Below are 27,389 nucleotides of genomic sequence, written 5' to 3' on the forward strand. Positions count from 1 at the left end.
GAAGGCTAGAATACAACCATAGTGAAAAATCACAGTCAGTACAGCTGAAAGTTGGAATTACCATCTTAAAAATCTCTCTGTTAGAAATACTAACCTAGTTTTTAAATAAACACTTATCATAGAGTCACTGAATGCCTGGATTGGAAGGGACCTCCCCACCATGGGCAGGGACACCTCTCAACTAAACTCAGCTGCTCAAGGCCTCATCCAACCTGACCTTGAACACCCCCAGGGAGGAGGCAGCCACAGCCTCCTCGGGCACCTTAGTCTCACCACCCTCATACTGAAGAACTTCTTCCTAATATCCTGTCTAATCCTCCTCTCCCTCAGTTTCAAACCATTCCCCCTTGTCCTGTTACTAGACACTGTCAGGTATCGGAAGGCAGCTCTAAGGTCCCCCTGGAGTCTTCTGTTCTCTAGGCTGAACCCCCTCAGCTCCCTCAGCCTATCCTCATAGCAGAAGTATTCCATCTTTGGATCATCTTTGTGGATGTCCTCTGGACTCACTCCAACAGCTCTATGTCCTTCTTATGCTGGGGACACCAGAACTGGACCCAGTATTCGAAGTGGGGGGTCTCATAAAAGCAGGCTAAAGGGGCAGAATCACCTCTCTTTACCTGCTGGCTACACTCCTCCTGCTGCAGCAGGATACGATTTGCCTTCTGGCCTGTATATAACAGATGGAATTATTCTGAGAAGATAGAGTGACAATTAGATTACAGTCTTGGTTTGCCTTCTCCTGTCCACATATTCAGTGTGATTCACACTGTCCTGGTAAATCCACTTACCCAGATTTTTGCAAAATAAATATTTTTGCACCTAGTATCTGAAATCACATTTCAGCTCTTAATTATTCAGTTAGTTGACCCTAGATTGTCCTGAACTTTTATAAATCACTGAACGCTCTCAGCCCTTACTGCATATTACTTTGGTAGTTTTGAGTGACAAAACTACTTAGACACCGTGACTGTTACCGTGTCACCCTTTGAAAGGTAAACCAGAGCATTACCATCTTTTTAATAGGAACACTCTGTGATTCATAGGTGGTGAATATTTCATGCACTTTGCATTTGCGTTGGTGCGGGAAGGTAAATGGAAAGTAAATCCATGTGTACTTTAGACAGTAAAAGGCATTACTTTGTTACATCATATAAACATGAAGATTTGATTCTCTCTTTACTCATGCCGTAAAAAGAAAGTTTTAAAGTGTTTAGGCCTACCTGAAAATGTAAATGCACTAGCCTAATGTAATGCTGGAGAAAAATTAAGACAAATGATACTGCATCCTTGCCACAAACTGCAGCTTGTACAAAATTCACTTTAGTTATTATGCTGTGAATACGTGTGTTAAACCTCCTCTGTGTATGCACAATTTATGTTGAATACAACATGAATCATTTTAATAGACCAAGCAAAAAGTCCCCAAAGTCAATTTTCAAATTATGAACCTTGGAACAGAATATCACAACAATGAACAACGAATAGTTTGGGTTTTATTCTGAACTACAAATGAACCATTAAAGGTACAGTATACTCATTCAGAAAAACATTTCCTCCTTATCACCACAATGGTTAAAAAGCATAACAAGAAGCTTTTTTAAAGGTCAGCTCTAAATTTTCTGGGTTTCTGTACATTATTAAGAGGGATGTTCATGAAAGCTGATGCTGCAAGGATTTGAACATCTATTGTGAGGCCTCTGGTTAAATTCTGTCTCTGATGTGCCATGTAACCTTGAGAAATTATTTTGTAAATCTGGTTTCAGCGCTTTAAAGTTCAGGAATCTGTTCAGAATTGCTGCTTAATGAATGGCTTGGCTGCAGAGGGCTCCTTTCAGAGCAAAGCCTTTTCATTGCCCAATTGCATCTACCCGATTGCATCTGCCCAGTGCTACCAGGAGACAGCAAAGGTGGTAACAGATGAGCTTATTCTAAACATTGATAAGTAAATAAAATGTAAGACAAAGGAAGAGAGAGTATTTTATAACCATCTAAAACCTGGACTTGATAGGTCAGGCTAGCTGTCAGTTTAAGAGTATCTGCAGCCCTCAGAATAGGTGGCATCTTGGCCCAAAGAGTACTGTGTGTTTATGCTCTTTGTAAGGTCATCAGAATTCATCCACTCATGAAAAAGTGCTGTAGAAAGAGGCTGGCCTCAGTGATTAGGACTAATTCAGGCACCTAAATGTTTCATTACTGTGTCACCAAGCTCTGCACTTCAGAATGTGAATCCCCAAAATCTTTCTGTAACTTCTGGAAGAACTCAAAATTCCGAAACACACAAACTTTTGCAAATCAATTTCCATGGTAACTTACATGCTTGGCTTTGCCCATCTTTGGAATTCAATTAGTTGTAATATTTCTAAATGCATAAACCTTACAGGGCATGTCAGGGGTGGTTTGTTTAACTGAGCCTTACTTGGTAAATGCTCTTAGACACAGCGTACTGAGTTGGGATGCTCTGGGAGATAGCACGCTTGTACCTCCTCCTGGTTTTTAATCATAATGCTTAATGGGAGATCTGTATCTGTTTGTGTGTGTGCTTAACAGGATTTGAATTAGCATCCTTAGTTTTGGAGGTGAATGTTCAGAGCAAAGCAGAACTGTATTTGAAAGAAACTCTCTGTTCTTTTGCCTAAAATGTCTAAGTAGTCTCTCAGCTGGAGACAGAAAAGATGGTGCTGTTCATTTGGGATGTTCTAGACTTTGCTTCTTGTTTTATGCAAGAATCATGAGTGGAGCTGAAGCAACTTAGTTATAATGTGGGGATTTGGAAAGAAAATCAGATTTCTTGTCTCTGACTTCATTTGCTCAAGTGAGAGTCTTACAGGCACCGATCATAGTTTGCCCTGGCACTCTTGGTGAGGGCCATGGATGATATAAGCTAAATGGTCTGAGGTCATCATCAGCGTGACAACACTGAAATTAATTTTGCATGGGCAAGATAGCTATAAGGCTTTGTGGAAGAGTCTTAATACAAGGTGCTCAGAGGTGTACTTGGCATCTAGGGGACCAAATACGGGACCAAACATGCCTGAGTTCTCTGGCCTGTCTGTTCTGTCAAGTTTAAGGGTGTTTGCCCAGGTTTTAGTTCTATCTCATTACTCTTTTCAAACACAGTGAGGTACACTGGCCAGAGGACAGGCGGAGGAAGTCTGTAATTAGTGTGTTTCACCAGGCTGCACAGAAGAGTCAGCCAGGTGTGGAGGAGATTGGTTGGTATTTATGAATGAATGTCATTATTTTGACAGGATGATGAATTAACATGTCTAGCTTTGGAGCCTAAGTTAAAGTGGTTTCATGTGGTCTGGTCAGCACAGGAGCCTGCAGCTTGTGGCACCTTCAAAATGACGTCATGTAGCTTGGAGACAAACAGCAGCAAACCGAAATGGAAAAATGATCTGCTGAAAGTGACTCAGTTCAGACCTTTACTTTGGCTCCTGGTGCAATATTGAAATATTAAATAGATTTACTTATTTAAAACAAATAATTTAAGTCCTTAACTGCAATGAAAGCTATTTTTAAAGGACAGATGAAATTGTCAGCATGCTTTGGTTCCCATTTTAATGGGAGCTGAGTACATGAAGAAACCTTTTCAAAAGTCTGCAGGGCTTGGGTATGCTGAGGTTTTTATCTTCAAAAATGCAAATAAGTGGCTGCTTAAACTTGCTGAATTACTGGCTTGATCATGGAAAATTAGGGGGCAGATCTGCAGTGGTACAGTGTACTCTTACAGTGCTGGCAGTTACTCGGTGGAACTTTATTTTAAGGTACATTATCATCCTATTCCTCAGGAGCAAACAAAGTAAGTTATAACTTAACACCTCTAGAAAATTATTGCATAAGTCCTTATGGAGTTCTGAGAAGCAGCCCAGGAGCATGAGGCTTTTGAAAAACTGAATTGAAACCAAATGCATACAAGTGCTAAAATGCTTCTCAATGTTTGGTTTACACATGCTTGCTGCTTAATCTACCTCATTGATGGCCTTTTTCACTGCTGGATAATATCACTCTCTGGGTTTAATTGATTATAGGGATGATAAATGATTTTTTCTTTCTGACTCTTCAGCTGGCATTCCTGTTACTAGTTGAGCATCAGTGACCCCCAGAAGTTTAACCAAAATCACTACAATACTGCTTTGTCCCCTCTACTGAATTCACAGTATCACAGTATCACTTAGGTTGGAAAGGACCTCGAGGATCATCGAGTCCAACCTATCAACACAGACCCCATGACTAGACCATGGCACTCTAAGAGACAGTCTGAGCACTGCAGAATTTGTACTGGTGAAGAGGGAGAATAGATCAGCAGTTTGTAGATTTTAGCCAAAACCAAATCATCAGGAAGATCAAAGAAGCCCTGTGGCTTTGGCCAGACAATGATCCACTTGATTATTGTTGCAGTCCCGTGCAACATGCACCAGGTGCCTTGCTTTAGCAGGGGCATTGGGCCAGATGATCTCCAGAGGTCCCTTCCAAACCCTTCCATTCTGTGCTTTTACTCTCTGTTGCTTGAGAACTTTTGTAATTGCTGGAGATGAGGAAACAGATCTTGCTAGAACAAACAACTGCAAAAATCCTTTCTTTTGCATTTCTTGTAGATTGCAAGATATAAAACCTATGGAAATGATGTGTTGTGGAAAGATGTTATTTATATTCCATAGAGTAACTGTTATTCCAATATAATGGCAGCCCCCTCTTTATGCCTCAGCATCATGCATTTTCTTCATTTTGTGATGCATTATATGGCTTTTTGGTGTAACTACACTTTTAGCTCTGATTGAATAGAATTCATATGTTGCCTTATAGAAAATTTGTTTCATAATTCATTAATTATTTACTATTACTTGACCTTACAGTACATTGAAAAACCTACCCCATAACTGTAATTTCAATTCTCTCTAGTGTGAAATCAATCACATTCCACATCTTTTATATTATTTAAAATGTGAATGATGAAATTTTCCTGTGCCTTTCTCCCGAGTTACAGAGAACTTTCAAACATTAGTGCGTGGGAAATATGCAGGCTGTCCCCAGCAGACCTGAGTGAACTACTGGTTGTATTTGCAACCACTGGAAAACCATTTGCAATGGATGAGTTGTCCGCTTTTGAAAGCGGGCCTGGTGGCTGATGCTCAAAACAGCCATTCTGGTGGTGTTAACAACCAGCCCGATGCTAGAAAAATCTACTTCACAGGATTATTTTTCCTTTGTGTACAAGTAGCATTTAGATAAGGACTTAGCTTTTAATTAGTACTTCTTCCCTATCTCTACAACCTGATATCCAAATAATTTATGCTGATGATATTACAGAGCAACTTTGATCTGTCTGGTTTCCAGTGCTGGTGGGAGCTGTCTGGCAGTTGGATAAGTGGAGAGTTCACTTCCACTATTTGTGTACCCTGTCCTGTGTGACTAAGGTGATGAGTATCACATTTCTATCTACAATTCAGAAAGAGGTGATGGATGCTGTGGGAAATGGCCCACTGAATCCAAGCAAGTGATGATAGTTGTGCTAGTGGCACTGAGCTGCAGTTTCTGATCACTTGCACAGTACTTTTTGAAAACGCATAGGTAGATAAAAGAGAAGGAGAAATCAGTAATGCACTTGAGACATGGAGGATAAGTTGGGTTTTTTTTTTGTTGTTGTATGTTGTTTTTTTCTTTTGAAAATCAGGAAGTATTATCATATACCACACAGAGTTTTGAAATGGTGTTATAAACAGTTTTGATATCTTTGTGGGACAAGTTACATTCGTACCTCAGCTGGCATGAGCCCTGAGAAGTAAGACCTTTTTCTTTGCCATAAAAATCTTACCTCTTATTATTATTCCTCCTTTCACCTGCATGTATGTCCATATAGTTTTACTCAGCAAGACAAAAATATGCTTTTATCACCAAATTATGCTTTTTTTTCTCCATTGTTCTTTCAGTAGTATATGCCAAAAATTGTATAGAATAGAATAAACCAGGTTGGAAGAGACCTTCAAGATCATCGCATCCAACCCATCAACCAATCCAACCCACCTAAACAACTAACCCATGGCACCAAGCACCCCATCAAGTCTCCTCCTGAACACCTCCAGTGATGGTGACTCCACCACCTCCCCAGGCAGCCCATTCCAATGGGCAATCACTCTCTCTGTACAGAACTTCTTCCTAACCTATATTCTAAAACATTTCCAGATTTCCATCCCGTGTCTTAAGCAAACACTTGACTACTTTAGAAATGTTTATAATCATTAAGCAAAAGCCACTCCACCCATTCACATATACACTTCTATGAAGATCATTGAGATCAGACCTAATTGGCAGTATTTAATGGTACTTAAATGACAAAAGCTTTTTAAACTATCGGTTTTCATCATACCTGAGCATAGTTAGGAAAAGCCCATTCTGAGTGCATGTAATGTTATACAAGGAAATGAAATTAATTTTCTTGAAATATACAGTTACAGTATATAGATGGAGTTTGGGAAAAAATAGCCCAGTGAAAAGCATAATGCTATTTTCCTAAGCCACGTTTGCTAAATGCAGCCTTTTGCAAGGTCAGCAGTTATAGTGGAGTTGAGCAGAAATGGCTTCAGTGGCTTTAACTTTACCAGTGCCCTTGATGAGGTGCAGAGTTGTCAGTGTTCTCGTAAAATTCCTCAGTGATGGCTTCTTCTGTTCTCTTTATTTCCTTAAGTGAACATCTGTCTAATTGTTCACCTCCATTGCTTTAGTGCTTTCCTCATGCTTTCTCTGTTTCCAGACAATAAACTTTATTTTCTTCATAAGAATTCAGTCTACGCAAGGGTATTAGGCAGCTTGTTTGCACCTTTTAATTTCTGGAAGTTTTCCAGAAGGGCTTTTTGCTGTAGTTCCAATGAGTTCATCAGTGAATCATGTAACATAATGCAGCATTGTGTTTGGGTTTTTATCTGGTACCTTCTGTTTATAAACATCTGCTTGGAAATTTTCATTTTCATTTTTTTTTTAATATGTTTTACATTTTTTTTGCATGTGGCATATGGGTAAGATAGACAGGAGCTGCTAGTTTTTCAGGTGTTCAGGTAGGTAAAGCTAGAAGTTATCTTTAAGCTACTTGCTTAAACCCCCAAATTTTAAGGTAGAATGTGTACCAGTTCTTTAGCTATGTAACTCTATCCATTCAAACCAATTTAATAATTGAATGAGTGCATTAAAATGTGTCACTAACACTTGTGGCTACAGGAACGCAGAAGACATCCAAAAAGTCTTTCTGTCCAGTACAGGGAGTGTTAGTCACAAATGCAGCCTGTGGCTTCTCTTCATGCTCAGCAATTTGTGCTTGGTTTTGCTTCTTTTACGAAGGGGACTGGCAGTCGTGGATGGGTATTTTCCTTCCTTCCTTTCCTTCCTTATTTCCCCCTCCCTCTTATCTATGAGGTTTGCACATTATTCTTCAGGCAAATATTTAAAGTTAAAAGTAAGTTATTATGCTTTACTTGCTGCAATGGCAGCACTTCCTTGTTTTGTATGTGTGTGTATACATATTTTGTACATATATGCATGCATATGTTTTGTATGTATACATATATTTTGTATGTATGTGTGTATACACATATTGTATGTATATACGTGTATAAATGTACAGAAGATGAGGGCTGTGTGTCAGGAAGGAAGGGACAGCCTCTTCTCACTTTTGCCCTGTAATAGGATGAGGGACAATGGATGTCAACTACAGCACAGGAAGTTCCACCTCAATGTGAGGAAGAACTTCTTTAAGGGTGACAAAGCACTGGAGTAGGCTGCCCAGAGAGGTTGTGGAGTCTCCGTCTCTGGAGACTTTCCAGCCCTGTCTGGATGTGTTCCTTGTGACCTATACTAGATGCTATGGTCCTGCTCTGGCGGGGGGGATGGACCCATAGGTCCCTTCCAACCCCTAAGATCCTGTATGTTCACATACTTGCAAGAGAAGAATTTTTAAGGCACGTTCTCCATTCTTGTCACTACAGTGTTCATTGGAAAGTTTGATTTAGGAAAGGGGTATTATAGAAACTACAGTGAGAGGTGACCGTCAAGTCTCCTGCTATATTGCTGCATGAGACAATTATTTTCTGGAGTACTTCTGTTATCTGGAGATCAAAATGTTATCAGAAAATTCATGTTTGTTTGGTAAAGGATAATTTCAAAACTTTTCCTGTTGATGCTGCTTTAAAATAAGACACTTGGCTTTAGGCTTCTTTCATATTTCCACTAAAGTAATTTTAAACTTTTTTAATTGCTAGAACTACGAGACATAACCTCATGACCTCTCCTGTCTGTGTCTGAATACCATCAGCTTTATACAGCTGTAAAATACACAATCCAGACTTTGAGATCTTTTTTTCTTTGCTTTATTTTTTTGGCAACTCTGGAGCTATGTTTTTGCTTATTTGTTTGGTTCTGTATCTATATTGCTGATTACAAGTAGAACAAAATGACTCCCCAAAAGGGCCACAGTTGTGCAGAATCTGAACTCCAGCCTTTGTGTTTGTTTTGTTCAGCTTTTCTTTGTCACTCAAAAAGAAGATACAGAAAAACTGCCTGCTTTTGTGATCACAAATCAGGTGGCATAATGGCAGGCTTCCATATCCTAGTACTGTTCAGATGGGCCTGCTATTTTCTTGTGCATGCAGAAAGACTTAATATTCTTCTTCAAGTCTATATTGTGTGCATTGAGTGTCTATTAAGAACCTGATCCTGCCAACCCTTCTTTGTGCAAGAAATCTTTACTAATGTGATTCCATCCTTTTATTTCACTCTCTAAAATTACAGACATAACAACGTGGCCATTCTCAGTGTCTCTTTTAGCTAGGGAACGTGAGCTCTTGTAGAAACAATTTGTGTATGTGTTTATTTTGGTTTTGAGGATATTGTTCTGCAAGCTAGCTGTCTTGTTTACAGCCTAGGAGATGACAGCCATGAACTGCCAATTAAAATGCTTTCTATAGCTAATTATTCACTTCAACTTTTCTTTGTCTCATATGTTTATTTGTACTTCTGTTAAGCATCCTAAAATTACTAATGATTAAAAAGGTGATTTAAGCCGTATTGATACTTGTATTTTCCTAGTATTAAGAGTGGGGGGAGAGAACTGTACCTGAAATCTATGGGCCACTTTTGATGTTCTTCATACCAGCTGCAATGCATTTTTAAACCTGCAGACGTCACTATGCTGCCAATTAATTGTGCTGCACTAGATGTTCATACAGCGCTTCTAAAATCTATGCTGCTTCCATCCAGCAATTATAGCACTTTGTTTTTAATCTAAAACAATTTCAGAAGATTTATTTTAGCCTTGTTACTTCGTTTTCAACATACCACTACAGGAAATAGTGTGCTTTCCCTTGTAACTCGTATAAGCCGTGTCCTGAGACTGTCTTTAATTATTAGTTACTGTTGTTTCAATGCAGATTTATGAACTATTTGTGTTGTGTCATATCACATACCATTTTTAAGCAACATTTTTCAGTCTGAACATAGCTTCCAGGAAGGCAAGCTGCCCAGAGCATCAGTGATCTCACAGTTATTACTTTGTGTCATATATAATCTTGTTGTTTTTGGTTGTTTTTTTTCCTGCAACAAATAAATCTTTGGGCCTCCCTGCACAAAAACATTTGTGGTTACAGTATAATAAAAATAAACCGTTTGTCGTGACTGCAGCTGACATTTATCAGCCTATTTGTGGGTGCTCTTTCTCTCTCGGTATAATACGGAACATAATTTGTCACTTTGTAAATACATTCCAGCCTAAATCCCTGCCAGCATCTGTTAGTGTTTGAAGGATTAATGCACTGCACAGTGCATGTCTGCACTTTCAGGCAACAACATAGCTTATGATTATGGATCATGAGAGAACAGGGAAAAAGGGTTCATTTTGTATTTACTTAAACATTGTTGCCCTTTTGACCATCATGCTTCTCTCATCTTGTTTCTCAGCTGTAGCAGGGATGCAAACTTTCCCTTGGTGTGTAAAAACTGTACGTGAAACCCTGGCTGGAGGTTTTGTACATTGGTGTATGTGTGGCTGTGCATCTTTAATTTGGGGGATAACTGCCAACAATAATGTTGTATTGCAGGAAGGGTGTTATTGGGTTAGTCTGTTTAGAAATACTGCTTCTCCCTCAAGCCTCTGCCATTCCAACAAATCCGTTACCCTATTTGCCTCCTATATTGCATATTTCTCAGCAACCCATAAAGTGGCTTTATTTAATCTTAAAAACTCCAAATTTGAGGCAGAGACAAAGTCTGTAGCTGCTAAATTATCCCAATGCTGTTTGCCTTGTTGCTGTTTTTGAAAATATATTCTGCTATCACTTCAAATCTTGCAGAATGAGAAGAATGGAAAGCATTTGAATAGGAGGCTCTTCACAGTTGAGATACTGTTGCATGTTCCCAGGCTCCCTTGATTATTCTGTAAACACAAAGATATGTTTATTAGAATAGTAAACCGTATACATGTGATATATTGCCAAGATTATTTGAGATTCTCCAAGATAAATTCAAATGAGCTTTATAGGAATGGGTGTTTGGAGACAGAAAGAAGTGATCTATATCCAGGGAAAGAAAAAAAAAACCCAAACCAGCTAAATGTAAGATCCCAAGTAAATACCCACAGTTCATATTACATTAAGAGCTAAACAAATATCCATTGCCAAAACCTGCAGAAGATTTTCTCTCTCTTGTTTTTTAAATGCATGTAATTTTTTGTTCATGAAGCAGATGTGTACTGCCTGCAATGGAGCCATGTGCATCCACGAAAAACATCAGGGACATTTGGAGACTACAAATTGAAGTATTCTGAAACTATAGTCTAGTCATTTCTCTGTGTGTGTTTTTGTTCTCTCTGGTTAAGGAATAAGTAACTTTCAAAATGTCCTTATGAGACTGACTTTTCCCGCTCTTTTAAAGCATGATTTAGGATTGCTGTGACATAGTTTACTTCTCTGAAGATATTAATTTTGGAAATAAATTCAGATGTTTTTCCTTTGCCCTTTATAATTACCTTCAGAAGAGAAAAAAGGCCAGATTTACAGAGGTATTGATCTGAGAGTTAAGTGTGAAATTGCTGTGCTATTTATTACAGTGGATTTATATTAAAAAAAACCCTAAAAAATGAAGCAGCCCCAAAGAAATGAGTAAGTCTATTTTACATTTCTTTTTGTGCACAGACATTTACTGATAGAAAGAGAGAGAGTTTTGAAAGTATTGGGGAGTTTAAAATGACTGCTGCATGGTCAAGAAAGCCCTTTCGTGTCTGAGATAACTAGACACAGCATACCTAGAGATTTTAGCCATGTTGTTGTATTTGTGAGAGAGATACTAAATTATAGGTAAAGTAAGGATTTGGAAGACAGGAAAGTATTGCAAAGAATAGTGATTTGCTTAAATGTGAGGACTAAATGCCAAGTTGGTGTATGGTATCCTCTGAAACTGAACTCCTTCATACCAGGTGGTCTTTATCACTCTTCTGCATCTCTCATCCTCAGAATTTCAGTGGCTCATTTGTTGCCCTTATACTGAATCTCTAGCTAAAGGAGGACCCTGACTTCTGTGCTTTTGAGCTCAACCATTCAGGTGTTTGTTCTAGACTGCCATGTGTGGGGAGCTGCCACTCCATCTTCAAGACACTGATTTACAGTACAATCCTACTGTAGCTAGAGGGCTTCAGATTTCTCTGAAAAGGCCTCTTACTGCTGTAAATTGTAATGGTGCCAAAAAGATAAACATTGTTCTCTGCCAAGCATCCATAAATATTGTGGAGAAGGGAGGCAAGGAGGAAAATAATGATAATATAAATAATAATAAAGTATTATCATTTATTTTTATCCATATTCATTTTTTTATGACAAAAGGTCCAAGGATTATCAGTAGTCCAAGCAATTTGCAGGCTTATGCTGACCCATTAGGTGCTGTACATTTGACTTGAAAGAAGGCAACCCCTGCAGGACTTCTGGTTTTATGAAAAATAAGAAGGTCTACTTGCTTAGGCAGAAAGAATCAGGCTTTACAAAATCACATTTAGGGAGGGGTCACACACAGCCTGAAAACATATTTGACAGGACTGAGCAAGATGAACAGTGGAAAAATTTGCACCACTGAATTACAACCAAAAGACAGGTAAAAAAAAAATAGGTTGGGAAAGAGTGAAGCTAAATATTACTAAAAAAAATTCTTTCTAATGGAAGAAAGTCCTTTATATTTCACAATTCCCTTGTACATCACAAATGGGATATTAAAATATTTAATCTTTAGGAAGCTGGTTTGTGTCATGCTTCTTCTCTTGCATGAAGGCAGTGAAGATTGGAAAGAATTGCTGATATTGGAGGGCATGGGGAAAACCTAGGACAACTAGTGTAAAAATGTTCCATCAGGCTCTTCTCAGTGATGTCCAATGGTAGGACAAAAGGAAATGGGTGCAAGCTGGAGCACAGGAGGTTCTTTTCCAACCTGAATGTTTCTATGAGTCTGTAAGCATGAGGAAAATGTTTTTCACTGTCAGGGTGACAGAGCCCTGGAACAGGCTGCGCAGAGAGGTTGTGGAGTCTCCTCTGGAGGCATTCAAAGCCCACCCAGATGCATTCCTGGATGCATGTATGTTGGATTACTCTTCAAGCAATATAATTTGTCTGCTCCAATCAGTTCCATGAGAAGTAGCTGCACAGTACTCAAGAAGTGCACAAGAAGATGAAGCTGGCATTACGTAAATACAGTTTTGCATGAAGTACCAAATGTTGCCTACATTAGGGATAATAATACTTGCAGCCCTAATCTTGAGTGAAAGCCTTTTTCCCTATTAGGTGCCTCCATAAATAGTGCATGGCACTGGCTATTTACTGTCATAAGCTATGTGTCAAATTGTCAGATGTGCTTCTAAAACATCCTCTACGTGGTCCTCAGTGTGGCTTTGTGTGGGCATTGCTTGTCATATGCTGAGTTTTGGTTCTTTACCTATTTGAAGATAAATGTGCAGACTTCTCATCAGCTTCAATGCTAAATTCTTGTTTTTCTGAAGACTTGCTGTTGCTCACACTGCACACCAGAACTATTTGCGTTCCAAGATGTTATTACCAAGATTCTTCTTTGTTTTCAGTTCCTCAAAATCAGATTTTGTTGTTTGTTGTTGTTGTGCTTTGTGTTCAGTTTTGACTTAAGGACCTTTAAATATCAAAGATACATGCATGGTACTTTTTGAAAGCCGAATTATCCAGTGTCCACCGTGATACATTTTAAGTAGGCCCTTACAAAGTGACTTGTACTTGCATGAGAGACAGGGGCTACAGCATATTTATTAAGACTCTTCAACTCTGTATGAAACTGGAGCAGTCAGAAGTAATGGTGTCTGCTGAAAGATTCTTTATCATATGAATTTACTTTTAGTCATCTATTATTTATTTCAGCTATTTTATATGCCATTATAATAAATATTATGACAGAGAAAGCTTTTATGCTTCAACTTATTGTACTGCTCTTCACTTCCTTGCAATCCTTCAGGAAAATGTAGCTATGCTTTACCTATATTTAACATAAATCATCACTTACATTTGAATGAAAAATTCACTATGAAAAAAGGCTCCTTCTTCAATACCAAGACACAAATGCACAATCATGTTTACTGCCAAACTACTCTACCATGCAGTGTTCATTTCTAAACAGTTTTTAAGCTGTAAAGTGAATACATTGCATATAGTGAAATTGCTTGCTTTCTGGATGTTTTCACTTTCTTGTTAGTTTCTGGCTCAATAAGCATTTTTCTAGCATGAGTGCAAAATAGAACCAATTGCACTTAAGCATTTTTAATATTTTTACTACAATAAGGAGCAGCTTACATACAAAACTAAACTGTTTGCTGCTGGTGTTTAGAGTAATGAAACGTACCTGGAAATACTGATAAAATGCTTTGAGAACTGGGCATAAAATGGTGAAGTAAAACATAAAGTTTTTTCTATGCACTTTTCAAAATTGTCTTGTGTTTAGAAGAGGACTTGTTAGGAACCAGAGGATGATCCACCTTCAGCTGTTTCTTCAAAGACAGGATGTCAGTGCCTTGAACTGCTTCATGGAACACAAGTGTGCTCCATCCCAAAAGCACTGTTTCGGTTGGTTCTAGATGACTTGTTTGCACAAGGTCAGAGAGTCTTAGGGGTTGGAGGGCACCTCGAAAGGTCATCCAGTCCAACTCCCTTGCCAGAGCAGGATCACCTAGAGTAGGTCACAGAGGAATGCATCCAGGCAGGCTTGGAATGTCTCCAGAGAAGGAGACTCCACAACCCATCTGGGCAGCCTGTTCAGAGCTCTGTCACCCTAACAGTGAAAATGTTTTTCCATACGCTTACATGGAACCACCTCTGCTCCAGTTTGCACCCGTTGCCCCTTGTCCTATCATTGGACATCACTGAGAGGTGCCTGGCTCTGGCCTACTGCCACTGCCCTTCACATCTTTGTAAACATGAATGAGGTCACCCCTCAGTCTCCTCCAAGATAAAGAGCCCCAGTTTCCTCAGCCCTTCCTCAGCAGGGAAACGTTCCCCATCTTCACCATCTTTGTGGCTCTGTGTTTGAATCTTTCAAGCAGTAACTACTGGAACACTTCTCCACTGCTGCAAACCCAGCTACAACCCCATCCCCTTTCGAATTCTAGTTTAAAGCTCTGTGAATGAGCCCTGCCCTGCTAATTATTGTCCTAGAATCCTTTACCCCCTGCCAGATCAGCATTTCCCACATTACCATCAGACCTGGTGTCTTACAAAACCTTCCTCTGAGCACAGCCGCTCTGCCAACGTGCTGTGGGCATGGTCCCGCTCTGGATGCTGCTCTTGGAGGCTGATCCGTGATCTCTGTTGGTGGACAGTAGAAACCTGTCCACCTCTTGTATCTGTGCTACTTTTAGCCAGTTTGCAAAGCAGGTCTGAGCCTAGTCCCCAGGATCTGCAGCGAGGGCACCAGCTCATTGTTCACAGGCTCTCGACAGCACTGACTAGTAATGATCCTGTGATTTATCAATGAGTTCTTTAAATTATTTTTCACTCATTATGGGTTTTAGTTTCTCCTTATATGGTGTAATTGAAAATGAAGTAGTAGAGGGAACATTAATATCATTTGTGGATTTAATTTTAAAAATTCTGGGGTTTTCTGCCCTGGTGTGTTGAGTTTCTGATGTCAGTTTGAAGACCGCCTTCTGTATTTGGGAAAGTGACAAGTCCCATTTAAGGTTTCAAAACATAAAATGAGGCATAATTTAGTGCTGAAAGTATGTGAAGTGAAATGGTGAGAGACATCAGCATAATACAATTATGACACATTAGATCAGGATTTGCAGCATAGCATTAACAATCACTTTTGACTGTGGATTACAATTACAGCTCCAAGGCCTTTTAGCAAAAATGTATGGGGTTTTTTTTGTCTTTGTTTTTCTTCATTGTTGTTGTTGGTTTTCTTTTATTTGTTTTAATTTTGGTTTTAAAAAACCCTATGTTTTCTCTTTCTGAAAACACCATTAAATGTGCTACCTTATAGAGGCTTATAGAGAAGGAGAGAAAGCATGACCAAGGTGATACTGAGTTACTGTGAAAAACCAAACTAAAAACCTACTTGTTGGAGGTTGGATTGGAGATGCTACATTATTGAGAACATACCTTACAAATGTATTGCCTTATTCATAGCTTTTTAGAAAGCAGCTTTCACATACAAGGGAGGGTGGGAAAATTTGGAATGAAAATAATTTGATACTAAAGGCTTAGCGTGTCACGTTCTCAACGTGGAATTGGTGGCCTACAAAATACCTCTGTGGAGTGAGAGGTGCTTGAGTCTCAGTTGACAAGGGAGAATCTGAAACAGAAAGGTTGAGGAACTTACCTACGCTCAAGGTATGCAAACTGATTCCTTCCCAGTTACTGTTTGGAGAAAATACCCAGGCTTGGCTTTTTGCAAGCCCTGAGAAGCTGAGGTGGCAGGTTCTGATCTGAATGCTTTGGATGCCCCATGTTCCAGTTTCTCTTATGAAGAAAACAGCAAATGTGTGTCTCTGTGGTCTGTATGTACCTTCTGTACCTGTGAAGGAAATGAAAACTTCTACCATCAGGCTTTAAAAATGGGAAAGCAGGGAGAAAGTTGGGGGGTAAAAATAATGCAAAATGTCATTTGCTTTTGTTGGTTTATTCAATTGCAAAATTTACTAACCCCGTGGCTTTTTTTCTTCTTAATTTTTCCATTTTCAAGTATTCTTAGATTCCTGAATTTCCTTAACAAATGTTGTCTTTTTCTGTAACACCTCTTCTATGTATCAAAGCTAACAGAAGGAAAAGTGAAGTAGTGTTAAATTGTTTGAAATATAGAATCTTACTGGCTGAAGAAAATGGAGTATGAATAGAAAGATGGTTCCACAACATTAATGGAACTGGTGCAGAAGAAACATTATTACAGCTTGCATTTGCTCTCTGACAGTCAACCATTTATCACTTTCCATAATTTATTTATGGTTTTTAAACTTTTATTTTTACATTTTCAATATGTTAATCCACAAATCCAGGTCAATCCTAGTCTGTTTTTATTTCTTAAAGTAGTTTGGAGGCAGCATACTTTTCTTTTGGATTTGAAATACACAGGCACCACTCTTCTGTTTGTGGAACTAGTAGCAGGAGCCAAGAGGAAAAGCATTACCAGAGTGTAATCATGGGGACTTGAATCTGTGTCCCCAAGAGGACTGTAGCTAACAGTTTGTGGTACAGTCTGTTGAACTACTCGATGACTATTTTTTTTTCTACCCCCTTTATATCCCTGTATTTGTAGCATTGTTGTCCTTTTACACTTGGGAGAGACAGGGAAATGTTTCAACTGAGGAAAGCAGAAGCAAAATAAACCCAACTGTGCACACTGCTTCTCTGTTAAGCAAACAGCTTTGAACTGCAAAGCTGAAGAGAAGTTGTTATGGAGCTCTATTGCATAATGCAAGGCAACATGTCTTTCTCAAGTCTCTGGCCATCAAACAGAAGAAAATATTTACCCAGTGGGGAAAAATGAATTCCAGAATGATGTGCATCTTGTGAAGGTGGAAAAGAAATGGTAAAAAGGTCTGATTTAGCGTTTTGAAACTCCATCAATTGATACTTCCTATGGGAGCTGAACCTATCGAAGTTTTGGTTGTATTTATTTTGCTGTCCTGATAAATCTGACTGGAAAAAGGAATTTGAGTGACATTCTGTTTAAACCTAACCTGTAAGGTAATTGCAGTGGGCAAAATGGATGCTAGCAGAATAGAAAACAGATGTAGGGAGAAAAGTGCCAAACAGAACGAAACACAGAGAACAGATGAGTTGCTTGAACTTGGGAGACAATGGGAACAGTCTTCTTGGCTTCCTTCTACAGTTGTATGCATGCTGCTTCCTTTTTGCTCCTCCAGAAATACTTGCTGTATAACCTTGGAGTCACAGTAGATGCCCTGTTGCACCATGGTGCTAATAAAGCTCCTATCATCTCTCCACTCAAATACTGCATAGTAGCACTGTATCTACACCTATTTCATCCTCTTTCTTTTAGCAGTGCTAACATCAGGTCTGAACCATGACCCTTATAAATAGGCATAGGAATTACATGGAAGTGTCCCTCTAATTTTGTTGTTGTCGTTGAATAAGCAAAGTGGACTGAAAGGTGACCTGCTTGTGTTTGGGTTTGTGTGGTTTTCCTTTTCTGTACCAGAGAGTTCATGTGGTGTTGGGCAGCAGTGAGTCCAGAAGTGAGGGTGAGCACAAATACACATGTTCATAATTCCTTAGGAGACCTGTGTGACTTACATGTTGGGACCATTGCTGTTATGCAGATGGTCATAATGTTTGTGGAAGAACTAAAGACAAGAGTTGGATGCTGCGGTGCAGACACAGCTGCAGTCAAAGGAATGCTGTTTCAGAACTGTGGCTTGAAAGAACCACAATCCACTTGATTGTGCGATGAGTTTCACTTCAGTGGTTGCAACGAAACCAGACTTTTTGGTTCATTTTGTTCTGAGACGTGGTGTGTAAATGTTTGGAAAGATATGGGAACAGGGATCTTAAAGCTGAAAATACTGAGAAGAGTTGTATTGGTGGTGCCTGGGGTAAGCACCTTCAGGTTAGCCTGTCATTTTGTGGCCTGAAGTCCTTTTGGATGAAAAGCTGGTTTTAACTACATACGCTGTTTCTTTAGGGGATATTATGCACTGGAAAACTCTCACTGTATGAAAAACTGTGTAGGCTGCTCAGTTATTTTCTGTACTTATTTTATACTGTCTGTGCAAGACAGATTGTTTTGGATTAGTGTCTGCAAGTTTGAATTTAGCTGTTTTTTATAGAGTATCTACTGAGTATTTTTCTGTTGGTATGGTATGTAAAAAATGGCCTGCATTAAGCATAATGCTTACTCCACTTTTTATTCCACGAGTTACATAAGTTTTACCAGCAAAAGGGAAGAAAAAAGACACCATATTAACCTTAACACCACCTTGTGTGGATTGATTGTATTATATGAAGCTATGTGTTACATAGTGTATGTTTTTAGCAGAACCACAAAATTGCAATGCTACTTTTGGCACTAAACGCTGCAGCCCTCCATTCCTTTTGATGATTTGTGTTCACTTTGGGCTTGTAATGTTAAACAAGGGAATCGGACAAGTTTCATAACACATTTACTGTAACATGATACTGTGAACTAAACTTGCTGTTATTTATCTTTTTTTTCCTTTTTCATATTTTCTCTTGTTCCAGCATAAAGCCAAGGTGGAAGCAATGACCTTAGACCTTGCTTCACTTCAGAGTGTGCAGCACTTTGCTGAAGCATTCAAATCCAAGAATGTGTAAGTACTTAGAAAATAATTTCTTGTTATTTTAATGTCTTTATCAGCTGAGCACAGTTGGCAGCGTTTACCATGGTTGGACTGATCAGCAACTAGTTAGTGAATAATCTTTTCACGGGATTTTTGTTTGGTTTTTAATATGAATTCAAGATCATTTGTTTAATCGCAAGAAAACATAATTACAGATCTCTTATTAGTCCATATGTAGCCCCAGCTTTAAAATGAGCATTGATACCCCTGTGGCTATTGAAAAAAAGCCCCAAAGTGAACTGCCTCACAAACAATTCAAATGACTTTTATCAGTTCTGCAGTGGTTTGGAAGAGGGATGATCAATTAGTGTGCTCCTTGTCTTACTTTCTCTTCTAGCCTCCTCTCTCTTTATTTTTAAAACATTGAAATAAAATAGCCTTATGAGCCTGAAAGCTCCATTTTTCCAGGCCTGTGTCTGGAATAATCCATAATTTAAAATAAATTAAAGAAAAAAAGGAGGGGGAGAGGGGCTGATAATGGCATCACTTAACAACAGACAAATTTATATGGAGATAATCAGGTTAGCTTCCAAATGGTTTGTTTAATTTAGCTTGTGCAGAACAATAAATCTCTGAATTGAAGAAATTATTTGAAATCTTTAAGTGCCAGCTCTTGACAATGATTTCCACACTTAGTGCTTTTATCCACAGCTTGACCCATTGATTTTCGTGAGTATTCAAACTTATTTCTGTAACACATATACATCTTACTGTACTTCTCAAGAGAATATGGCCTGTTAGACAGCTTTGAAAATACATTGTCATAGGAAAAAATCTATAACAAAGAATAGTTTTTCACTTTTGAAATGCTGCCAAAGCTAAATCTCACATGGATAGACAGATGACATTTAGTCCTTATAGGTCTTTGAGATTCAAAGAATTGTCAAAACTGACTTCTAACACCAGTTCCTTTACTGCCAAAAATCCTTGCAACAACATTTCCTTCTTATATATCATCTTCATATATTAAAACCTTCTTGAAATAGAAAGACAAATACTTGCAATATGGCTGCTTTAATACTAAATCAGTTTCATAAGAACAATGAGTGTTTGAATTTAGCTTCTTTGTGCTTCCAATATAGTTTCATAGTTTCATAGTTTCATTCAGGGATGGAAGGGACCACAAGGATCATCTAGTTCCAACCCCCCTGCCATGGGCAGGGACACCCCACACTAGATCAGGCTGGACAGAGCCTCATCCAGCCTGCTCTTAAACACCTCCAGGGACGGGGCCTCGACCACCTCCCTGGACAACACATTCCAGGGTTTCACCACTCTCATGGTGAAGAACCTCCTCCTCACATCTAGCCTGAATCTCCCCACCTCCAGCTTCATTCCATTCCCCCTAGTCCTATCACTACCTGATATCCTGAGAAGTCCCTCCCCAGCCTTCCTGTAGGCCCCTTTCAGATACTGGAAGGCGACAATTAGGTCACCTCGGAGCCTTCTCTTCTGCAGACTGAACAGCCCCAACTCCTTCAGTCTGTCAATATATGCTACAGAAACTGTGTGATGTAAGTGAAAAGTTACAACTACTCTTCTTCCAAGTGCAGCTTTTAGCTTGATTTGTGTTTTGCAGATCATATCATGGTTATCATAGCCAGTCCTTTTGGTATGCATGTTTATAAATCCTTAGAAGTCAACATACTTAAATCAAATTTTGCCAGGAAACTTTAAAAATGAGAAGTTATAGAATCAGTAAAGATACAGAATGAGTAAAACCTGGTTTGCTTTTGTTGGCATACATCGTTTTGCCATTGTAGGTCAGGGAAGCTACTTTGCCAGTGATGGGCAGGTTTTACTAATGTTTGGATTTCATGTTATTTGAAAAAAAACAAGCATGTAGTAATAGGCAGCATTTATAGCCTCTGCCTAGCCTTCAAATATTTCTGTCTTGGATCTGTGTTCAGATATGTTTGTGCCTGGCAGGGCTATTCCAAGCATTGTAGGAAAGTCTAAGGTCTGTATCTGTTGTGAGACTTGTGGGATTTTGACCAAATTTCCCAGTTTTATTTTGTTTAAAGTCTGAGGCTGGATGGAAACCAGGCTCCACACAGTGCCTATAGAATTAGATCTTTTATCTGATACAGATACAGAAGACTTATCTTACAATCATCAGCACTGGCAGGAGAGTGGACAGGAAGACCTATTAGGTCTTCCTGGCTCTGATTTTGTGTAATTTAGCTATGTCTGGATATGGTCAGAAAAGCAATTTTATGTGAGGAGCATCCTATTACTACAATGCTAGCACTATGTGTTTTCCAGCCCTAATGTACACTAACTACTTTTGTCTCTTTCTTTATTTGCTTTGCCATAGTGTCCAGAGGCTTTTGTCAGATCAGTGATTCCTTTGCATTAGTAGCTTTAAGAGGATTGGAAAGAAATCTCACAGGCTTCAGTGACAGGCTGAGCCTTGTTCTTTATGCATTGGCAAATCTGTTAGCCAGCAGCCTAACTTTCTTAAAGGGCCCTGGTATCTCTCGTCTCATATACGTGTAGGAGAAGGCATGCTGTGATGCACTCTCCAGTTCCCATGAGGTACCTACAAGCCCTGTTAATGGGCATAGAAACAATGCAGTAGCAGGACAAGCAAACACAGTGTTTGTTTCTAAACAGAGCTGTCGTTTGAGTTCTGAGTTGTATAGATCTTGGTTTCTGGTAAAAAACTTTAGCATAAATTCCAAGTGTGAAGGAGAAATTTTAATAAAGGTCTGTGTTTTTATTTCTCACAACATTCTATGTGAAGAGACCTTTCAGTATTCAGCACTCACCATCTTAAGCTTCTAGGTGTGGATAGTTTTATTGTCTGTTTAATTTCTCTGGTCCAGTATTGCTTGCTGGGACACTCTGTTGTTCTACAGATCTGTTGGTCCTGGTCACACCTGATCTAGTAACTGAAATTTTATGAAGTAATCAATAGATTGTCTTGTCTTTTGAAATCGTGCTGCTCTGAAACACTTCGTGGCTCTAGGTACTATTTTTTGTCAACAGATGTAAGGATGTATTCTTAGTCACTTCAAAACCTGGGAACTTGTTCTTCCCTGGTTGAGAGGGAAAAGAGTCCTCAAGGAGTGTTTCACAGGTCTCTTTCTAGGTAGGAAAACTACAATGGAACTATTCCAGGAAAAGGATTTCTAAATTTCACTGAGTTGAAACATCAAACCCTGTTGCAGCTTGGGAAGGTGGTGTTGGTGGGATTGCAAGGAGCAGAGGGAAAGTTGCTGAGACTGTAAATCTGCTGCCTTAATTAAATAACTTGTAGAGAGGGGAAAAAAAGCCTTCTTGAATGTGCTTGAAAATCTGAGAGACTGTGAAAACTAAGTGAAGAATGAAGAAATGTCATCCTCTGCTCATCAGGAATTTATCAGGGGCCAGTGGCATGCAGAAAAATGACACAACTGAGGGAGTATTGAGAAAAGCATAAATAATAAACAGGAGGTAAAATTTACTCTGAAAATAAAGATTTAATATAAATTGGAATAGTTCTTAAGAGCTAAGAAGCTTCCTTGTTTGAAAGTTAAAATTAGATGATTCATCTTCAAGTTGTCATGCTTCTGAGATTTGACAGGAATCTTGTTTGCGTTTGTTAGGTGTTGCAGCTTTGTCCACAGATAAAATTTGGGCTCAGGATATATAAACACTGGTAAATTATGCTGAATTCCTATAAATATGTTCTAGAAAATCTCTCATCCCCACAGGAAGAAAATAATAAATGGTTTGCATTGTGTATACTCTTTGAGTCGATGCAGCTGTTTCTCTTTGCAAGACTTTTTTATCCATGCAGTTTCAAATGAAGTTTAGGGGCAGAAGGGTTTTGCAGATTATTTTAGATCCTGCATTGCTGTGTTTGCAGCAGAATGCAAACTTTCCTCACAAGCAGAAAAGTGCTTTCCAGTTTTTCCTGCTCTCACAGTTAGAGAGATTCTGTGGGCAGAATTAAGCTAAACAAGATAACTTAGTTGGATCTCCCAAAGTCATCTGTGGGAGAAGACAGAATTAAACAATGTTCCTGTCTGATGTTTGATCTACCTCTCATTTCATTGTAGTACAGCCTGAACACACTGTGACTTAGGTATAAAATAGAAGTTTTACTTGGTAAAAGATAGGGCTGAAGGAATTACAAATTCTTCAGCGACATCCAGTTCATTAGATTGCAGTAATGATGACTCTTCTCTTGTAGTTTGAAATGCAGTGCTCTTATTTATGTGATTTTAATTTTATTATTTTATTTAACTGTAATTTCTGGCTATCTTTTAATTTGACTTGTTGTCTGGAGATATGTTCCCCACTGGAGATTTCTGCCAGGGCTGAATGATCTTCACCTCACTTCCATGTGAAGACAGCGCTATGGTTAGGATGAGAGTAGGAAAAGTGGTCTCAGCGCACCTAAATGGCTAGGTTTGTTCAGGCTACTGCTTTCATCTGCATCTAGCCTTTCCCTGATGCTAGTTTCCAGCTCAGGCAGTTGATTGAATATCTCTGTTAACAGAAAATCAAATAAATGATCTGTTTATAATAATGTTCTGGGCTAAGATGGATTTGGCATTAGCTGATTTTTGTGGAGTTGGGAGAGGCAGGCTAACCAATCTTTCATATTAGGCTTCTGAAACTAAAAAACACTGAATTGTATCTCCTCTTCATTGAGTGAGCACAATGTGAGGAATTATGGTTGGTATTAATCCACTTTATAGACAAAATGACTGCACTCCTGTGACTGTAGCATTTAAATTTAGTCAGCATCACTGTTTGACAGTACAGGGTCTGTAGGATTTGATATTTGTGTAGGGCCATGGATTTGTGGCTGTGATACTTTGGTATCTGTTTGCCAATTTAATCATCACATATTTTGCCCACATACTTTAATTGGGGGACAGCACTAATGTTTCAGTTCTGTGAGGATAGGCTGAGGGAACTGGGGTTGTTCAGCCTAGAGAACAGAAGGCTGTGTGTGGGGGGGTACCTTATACCTGCCTTCCAATACCTGAAGGGATCTTACAGGAAGGCTGGAGGGTGTCTAGCAATAAGGTAAGTGGGAATGGTTTGAAGCTGAGGGAGAGTAGGTTTAGACTGGATCTTTGAAAGAAGTTCTTCAGTACAAGGGTGATGAGACTGTGGAATAGGCTGCCCAGGGAGGTTGTGGCTGCCTCCTTCTTGGGGGTGTTCAAGGCCAGGTTGGATGAGGCCTTGAGCAGCTGGGTCTGGTTGAGAGGTGTCCCTGCCCAAGGCAGGGAGTTTGGAGTAGATGATCTCTGAGGTCCCTTCCAACCTGAGCCATTCTATGAAAGACTACACAAACCAAGGCAGAATGTGAACATCAATCCTAATTCAATGATTCTAGAATTTCCAAAATAGCTTCCTGCTGCCAGTATTTGCAGTCATGCCATCGTGGCATTTACCTGATCCTCAGCACAAAAATACTTCCAGGATCACAACTGTTAGCAGGCAGAAGCAAGCAATAAAGTTCTAGATGAAATTTTATGTGCATATTTAGTTCTGAGTGGTGCATAGTGCCGCTTGATTTGAATTAAAGTTAGCTTCAGCCAAACAGTAAGACATCAATTTAATGTTCTCAGTGTTTGAGGAAAGAAAAAAAAAATGAAATTATTCAGAGAAATCTTGAGTTACTTCAAAGATACAAAATAATGTTTGCCCACAGTTAATACTTGAAATGTTCTGAATTGGGAGCAGCAATTCAGAATTGTTGGCCCTCCACATGTGGATTTTTCACTGCAGTTACTTTCCTGAACTTTAAAACTGGATTTTTTTGTCCTAAATTTTGTGGTGAGAATTGGCATATGCTAACAGTTTATTCACTTATGCTGTGTGTAGAAATATGGGAAAGACAGCAGTTATGAATTATGATTCTCTATTTGGAACATTAGTCTCTTCTTATTTCCCTAATCAGGTCCAAAATGGAGAGGGCCAGATTTTTCAGCTGGCTTTCTTAACTGAGGCCTCAAACTCTATGAGTACATCCATTTTTCATGCTGCAAGCAGAAGCGCTCTGAAACCTTGTGGGTGCAATTAAGATTTCAGAGCCTGCTGAAAATTCATGCCAGAATACTGGTTCTTTTTTCTGCAGTTTCATGTATTATAACTGACATATTGCAGGTCTGTTAAGTTGGTTTTTATTTACAGTTTAACCATAATGAAATCATACTCATTGCCTGATAAATTCATACAAATACATATATAAAAGTGGGATCTGTCTAGCAAGCTGCTGCACACATAACTTATAACAGACCCAGAGAAAAAAAATAATGTGATTTAAATGAATTATTAGTGATGCCATTATGCCAATATGCTTCATAGTTCTGTAGTAGATGTATCTGTCAGAGGTGATCATTGCTATTGCCTCAAAGTTTGGACCTGTTTTCTAGCACTGCTGAAAGTGTTTAAAAAGAGACTGGGTGAGGCACTTAGTACCATGGGTTAGTTGATTGGGTGATAGGTTGGACTCGATGATCTTGAAGGTCTTTTCCAACCTGGTTAATTATTAGAATAGAATAGAATTAACCAAACCAGGTTGGAAGAGACCTTCTGTATTCTGTAACTCCATGCCATTTATGGAAATACTTCTTGTGTCTAAACTAAAACTAGCAACAGTTGGGCTATTATGTTTGTCTCCTCAGCTTAGAATACAATTGCCATTCTGACAGTGCCACCGAGGCACAAACTTCTGGACAGCACTGTACATTGTTAGGTATCAAAACTATCCCCATTGAATGCAGTAGCGAAACATGCAGAGCTCTGAAGTGTCTGTTGCAGCACATATCTTACATTTAAATAAGATCAAAGGCTGACTGCATTTGAAACATACATAATAATATTAGGGTGAAACTTTGTTGTTGTTGTTGTTCTCCTTTTGATGGTACCCTGCTTTATGAAGACCTAGGGACTGGCTTTCTGCATATTCTTTTTTCCACTTCTTTTTTTTTCTTCTTCCTTCAGATTTTAAGCTGTCATACACAATTACCCCACAATGAGAGCAAGTCATGTGGATCCAAAACCTGTTTCCAGGATTTTTTAAATTAAAACTCTTTCAAGCTTAACCCCTCCCCACTTGTACTGGAGGCAGAGATCATGATGTTTTTACCAGCTCATCTTTCATTTAATCTACTTTGTTGTGGAAGTATCTCCTGCCTCTGAAGCTTTTATGAAAAAGTTAAGAGCCAATATTAAAATGAGGATGAGGGTGACAGTTCACCACCACTTCACACACAGTTGCATTTATCAACATAGTAAATATTTTCACATGTTGCTAACAGAAAGGCTTTTTCAGGTGTTTGCTATGTGGCATTATGACTTTATAACTTTAAAATTTGGACACTTTGGACTCTTTTCACTGTAAACTAATGATGAAACTTTGTTAACCCTCCAGGGGCTTTCTGCTCAGCACACTTGTTGTTCTTGTTCCCATTTTGAGCCCTGTGTCTATGGCTAAGTCTAAACTGAGTCGCAGATGGCTCATAAAGTCTTGTGGTCCTGTCTTCCTACAAAGCTTCCCCAAGATGCACCAGCTGGGAGGGCTGTTTTGAGCATCTAAGAAAGTAAAACATGTATGACTTAATATGTCTAAATAAAATGTATTTTGTTGCAGTGTTATATCTTAATGGTTTTTAAGAAGATCTCTATGTTTAATTGATGTTGTCTTCTAAAATTGACAAGGCTGGAGTAGCTATTTGATTACATATACATTACTATGTGTTTAGTTTGTTTAGTTAAAGGCTTTCTGTGGGAGATAATGAAAGCACACAAAGGCAGAGACTTCTGGCACTTGTGTATGGTGACATTAGACAGGCCATGCATATATCATGGATGTCTCAATTTTCGAATCCAAAAATTTGTGTTAGAGTCTAAAAAGGTTGTATTTCTCAATTAGCTGTTCCCAAGGAACCAAAGATCCCAGAGGATGTCAAAGTACATTAATTTTTATCACAACGTGGAATCTTTCGGGTCTGAATGGCAGCACGCAGCTGCTTGGGGCTTTCTGAACTCTATTACAGCTCTATATATCTCTAGGCAAAACAGAGGAAGGAGTTGTCGCTGGCAAGTGAAGTGTTCAAAATGCATGAAGCGTTTTATTGTTTCAACGATCAGCCGTGGTCCCCCCAAACATTTTTCCAAGGACTTAACTGTTTTCAATGGGAAATCTCACTAATATATAATAAAAGTAGTAACTGACCTTCCTTGTGAGTTGTAGCTTGCTTTTTTTCTGACAAGTACTTACTTTGTACATGTGAAATTCCTGTATTTAGAAGTCCATGCAGAAACAACAAATCATTCCATGGTTATTACAAAAATGAATGTTTCTTTACAGCTGTTTGTAACTGCTTCTGTGTGTGCCTAAATGGTGATTGCTGTTGGGATTTTGCAAAAAGATGTATGTATCCACTTCCAGGTAGAGAATGTCCCTTGGTGAGCTGCTGAATGAAAATTGCTTGTTTCTGGATATGGTCGTTGCTGCTGTCTCCTAAGCATCAGGGAGGTTTAAAACAAAATGTCTTTGCAAGGCATGGCAAGGAATGGGACA

At 38.9% G+C, this 27,389-nt stretch overlaps 1 protein-coding gene across 3 annotated transcripts in view; it reads left to right on the forward strand.

The window, feature by feature from the left end:
* Positions 1 to 27,389, forward strand: part of WWOX (WW domain containing oxidoreductase) — a 510,998-nt gene that overhangs the window by 82,767 nt on the left and 400,842 nt on the right. For all 3 annotated transcript variants that reach the window (XM_068161618.1, XM_068161620.1, XM_068161619.1), the window contains exon 6: positions 18,738 to 18,826. In XM_068161618.1, the coding sequence (XP_068017719.1) occupies positions 18,738 to 18,826 (89 nt within the window). The remainder of the gene's footprint in view (positions 1 to 18,737; positions 18,827 to 27,389) is intronic.

This window comes from Melanerpes formicivorus, unplaced genomic scaffold (assembly GCF_026170545.1).
Source record: "Melanerpes formicivorus ecotype bairdi unplaced genomic scaffold, bMelFor1.0.p_v2 SCAF_59, whole genome shotgun sequence".
Lineage (NCBI taxonomy): Eukaryota > Metazoa > Chordata > Aves > Piciformes > Picidae > Melanerpes > Melanerpes formicivorus.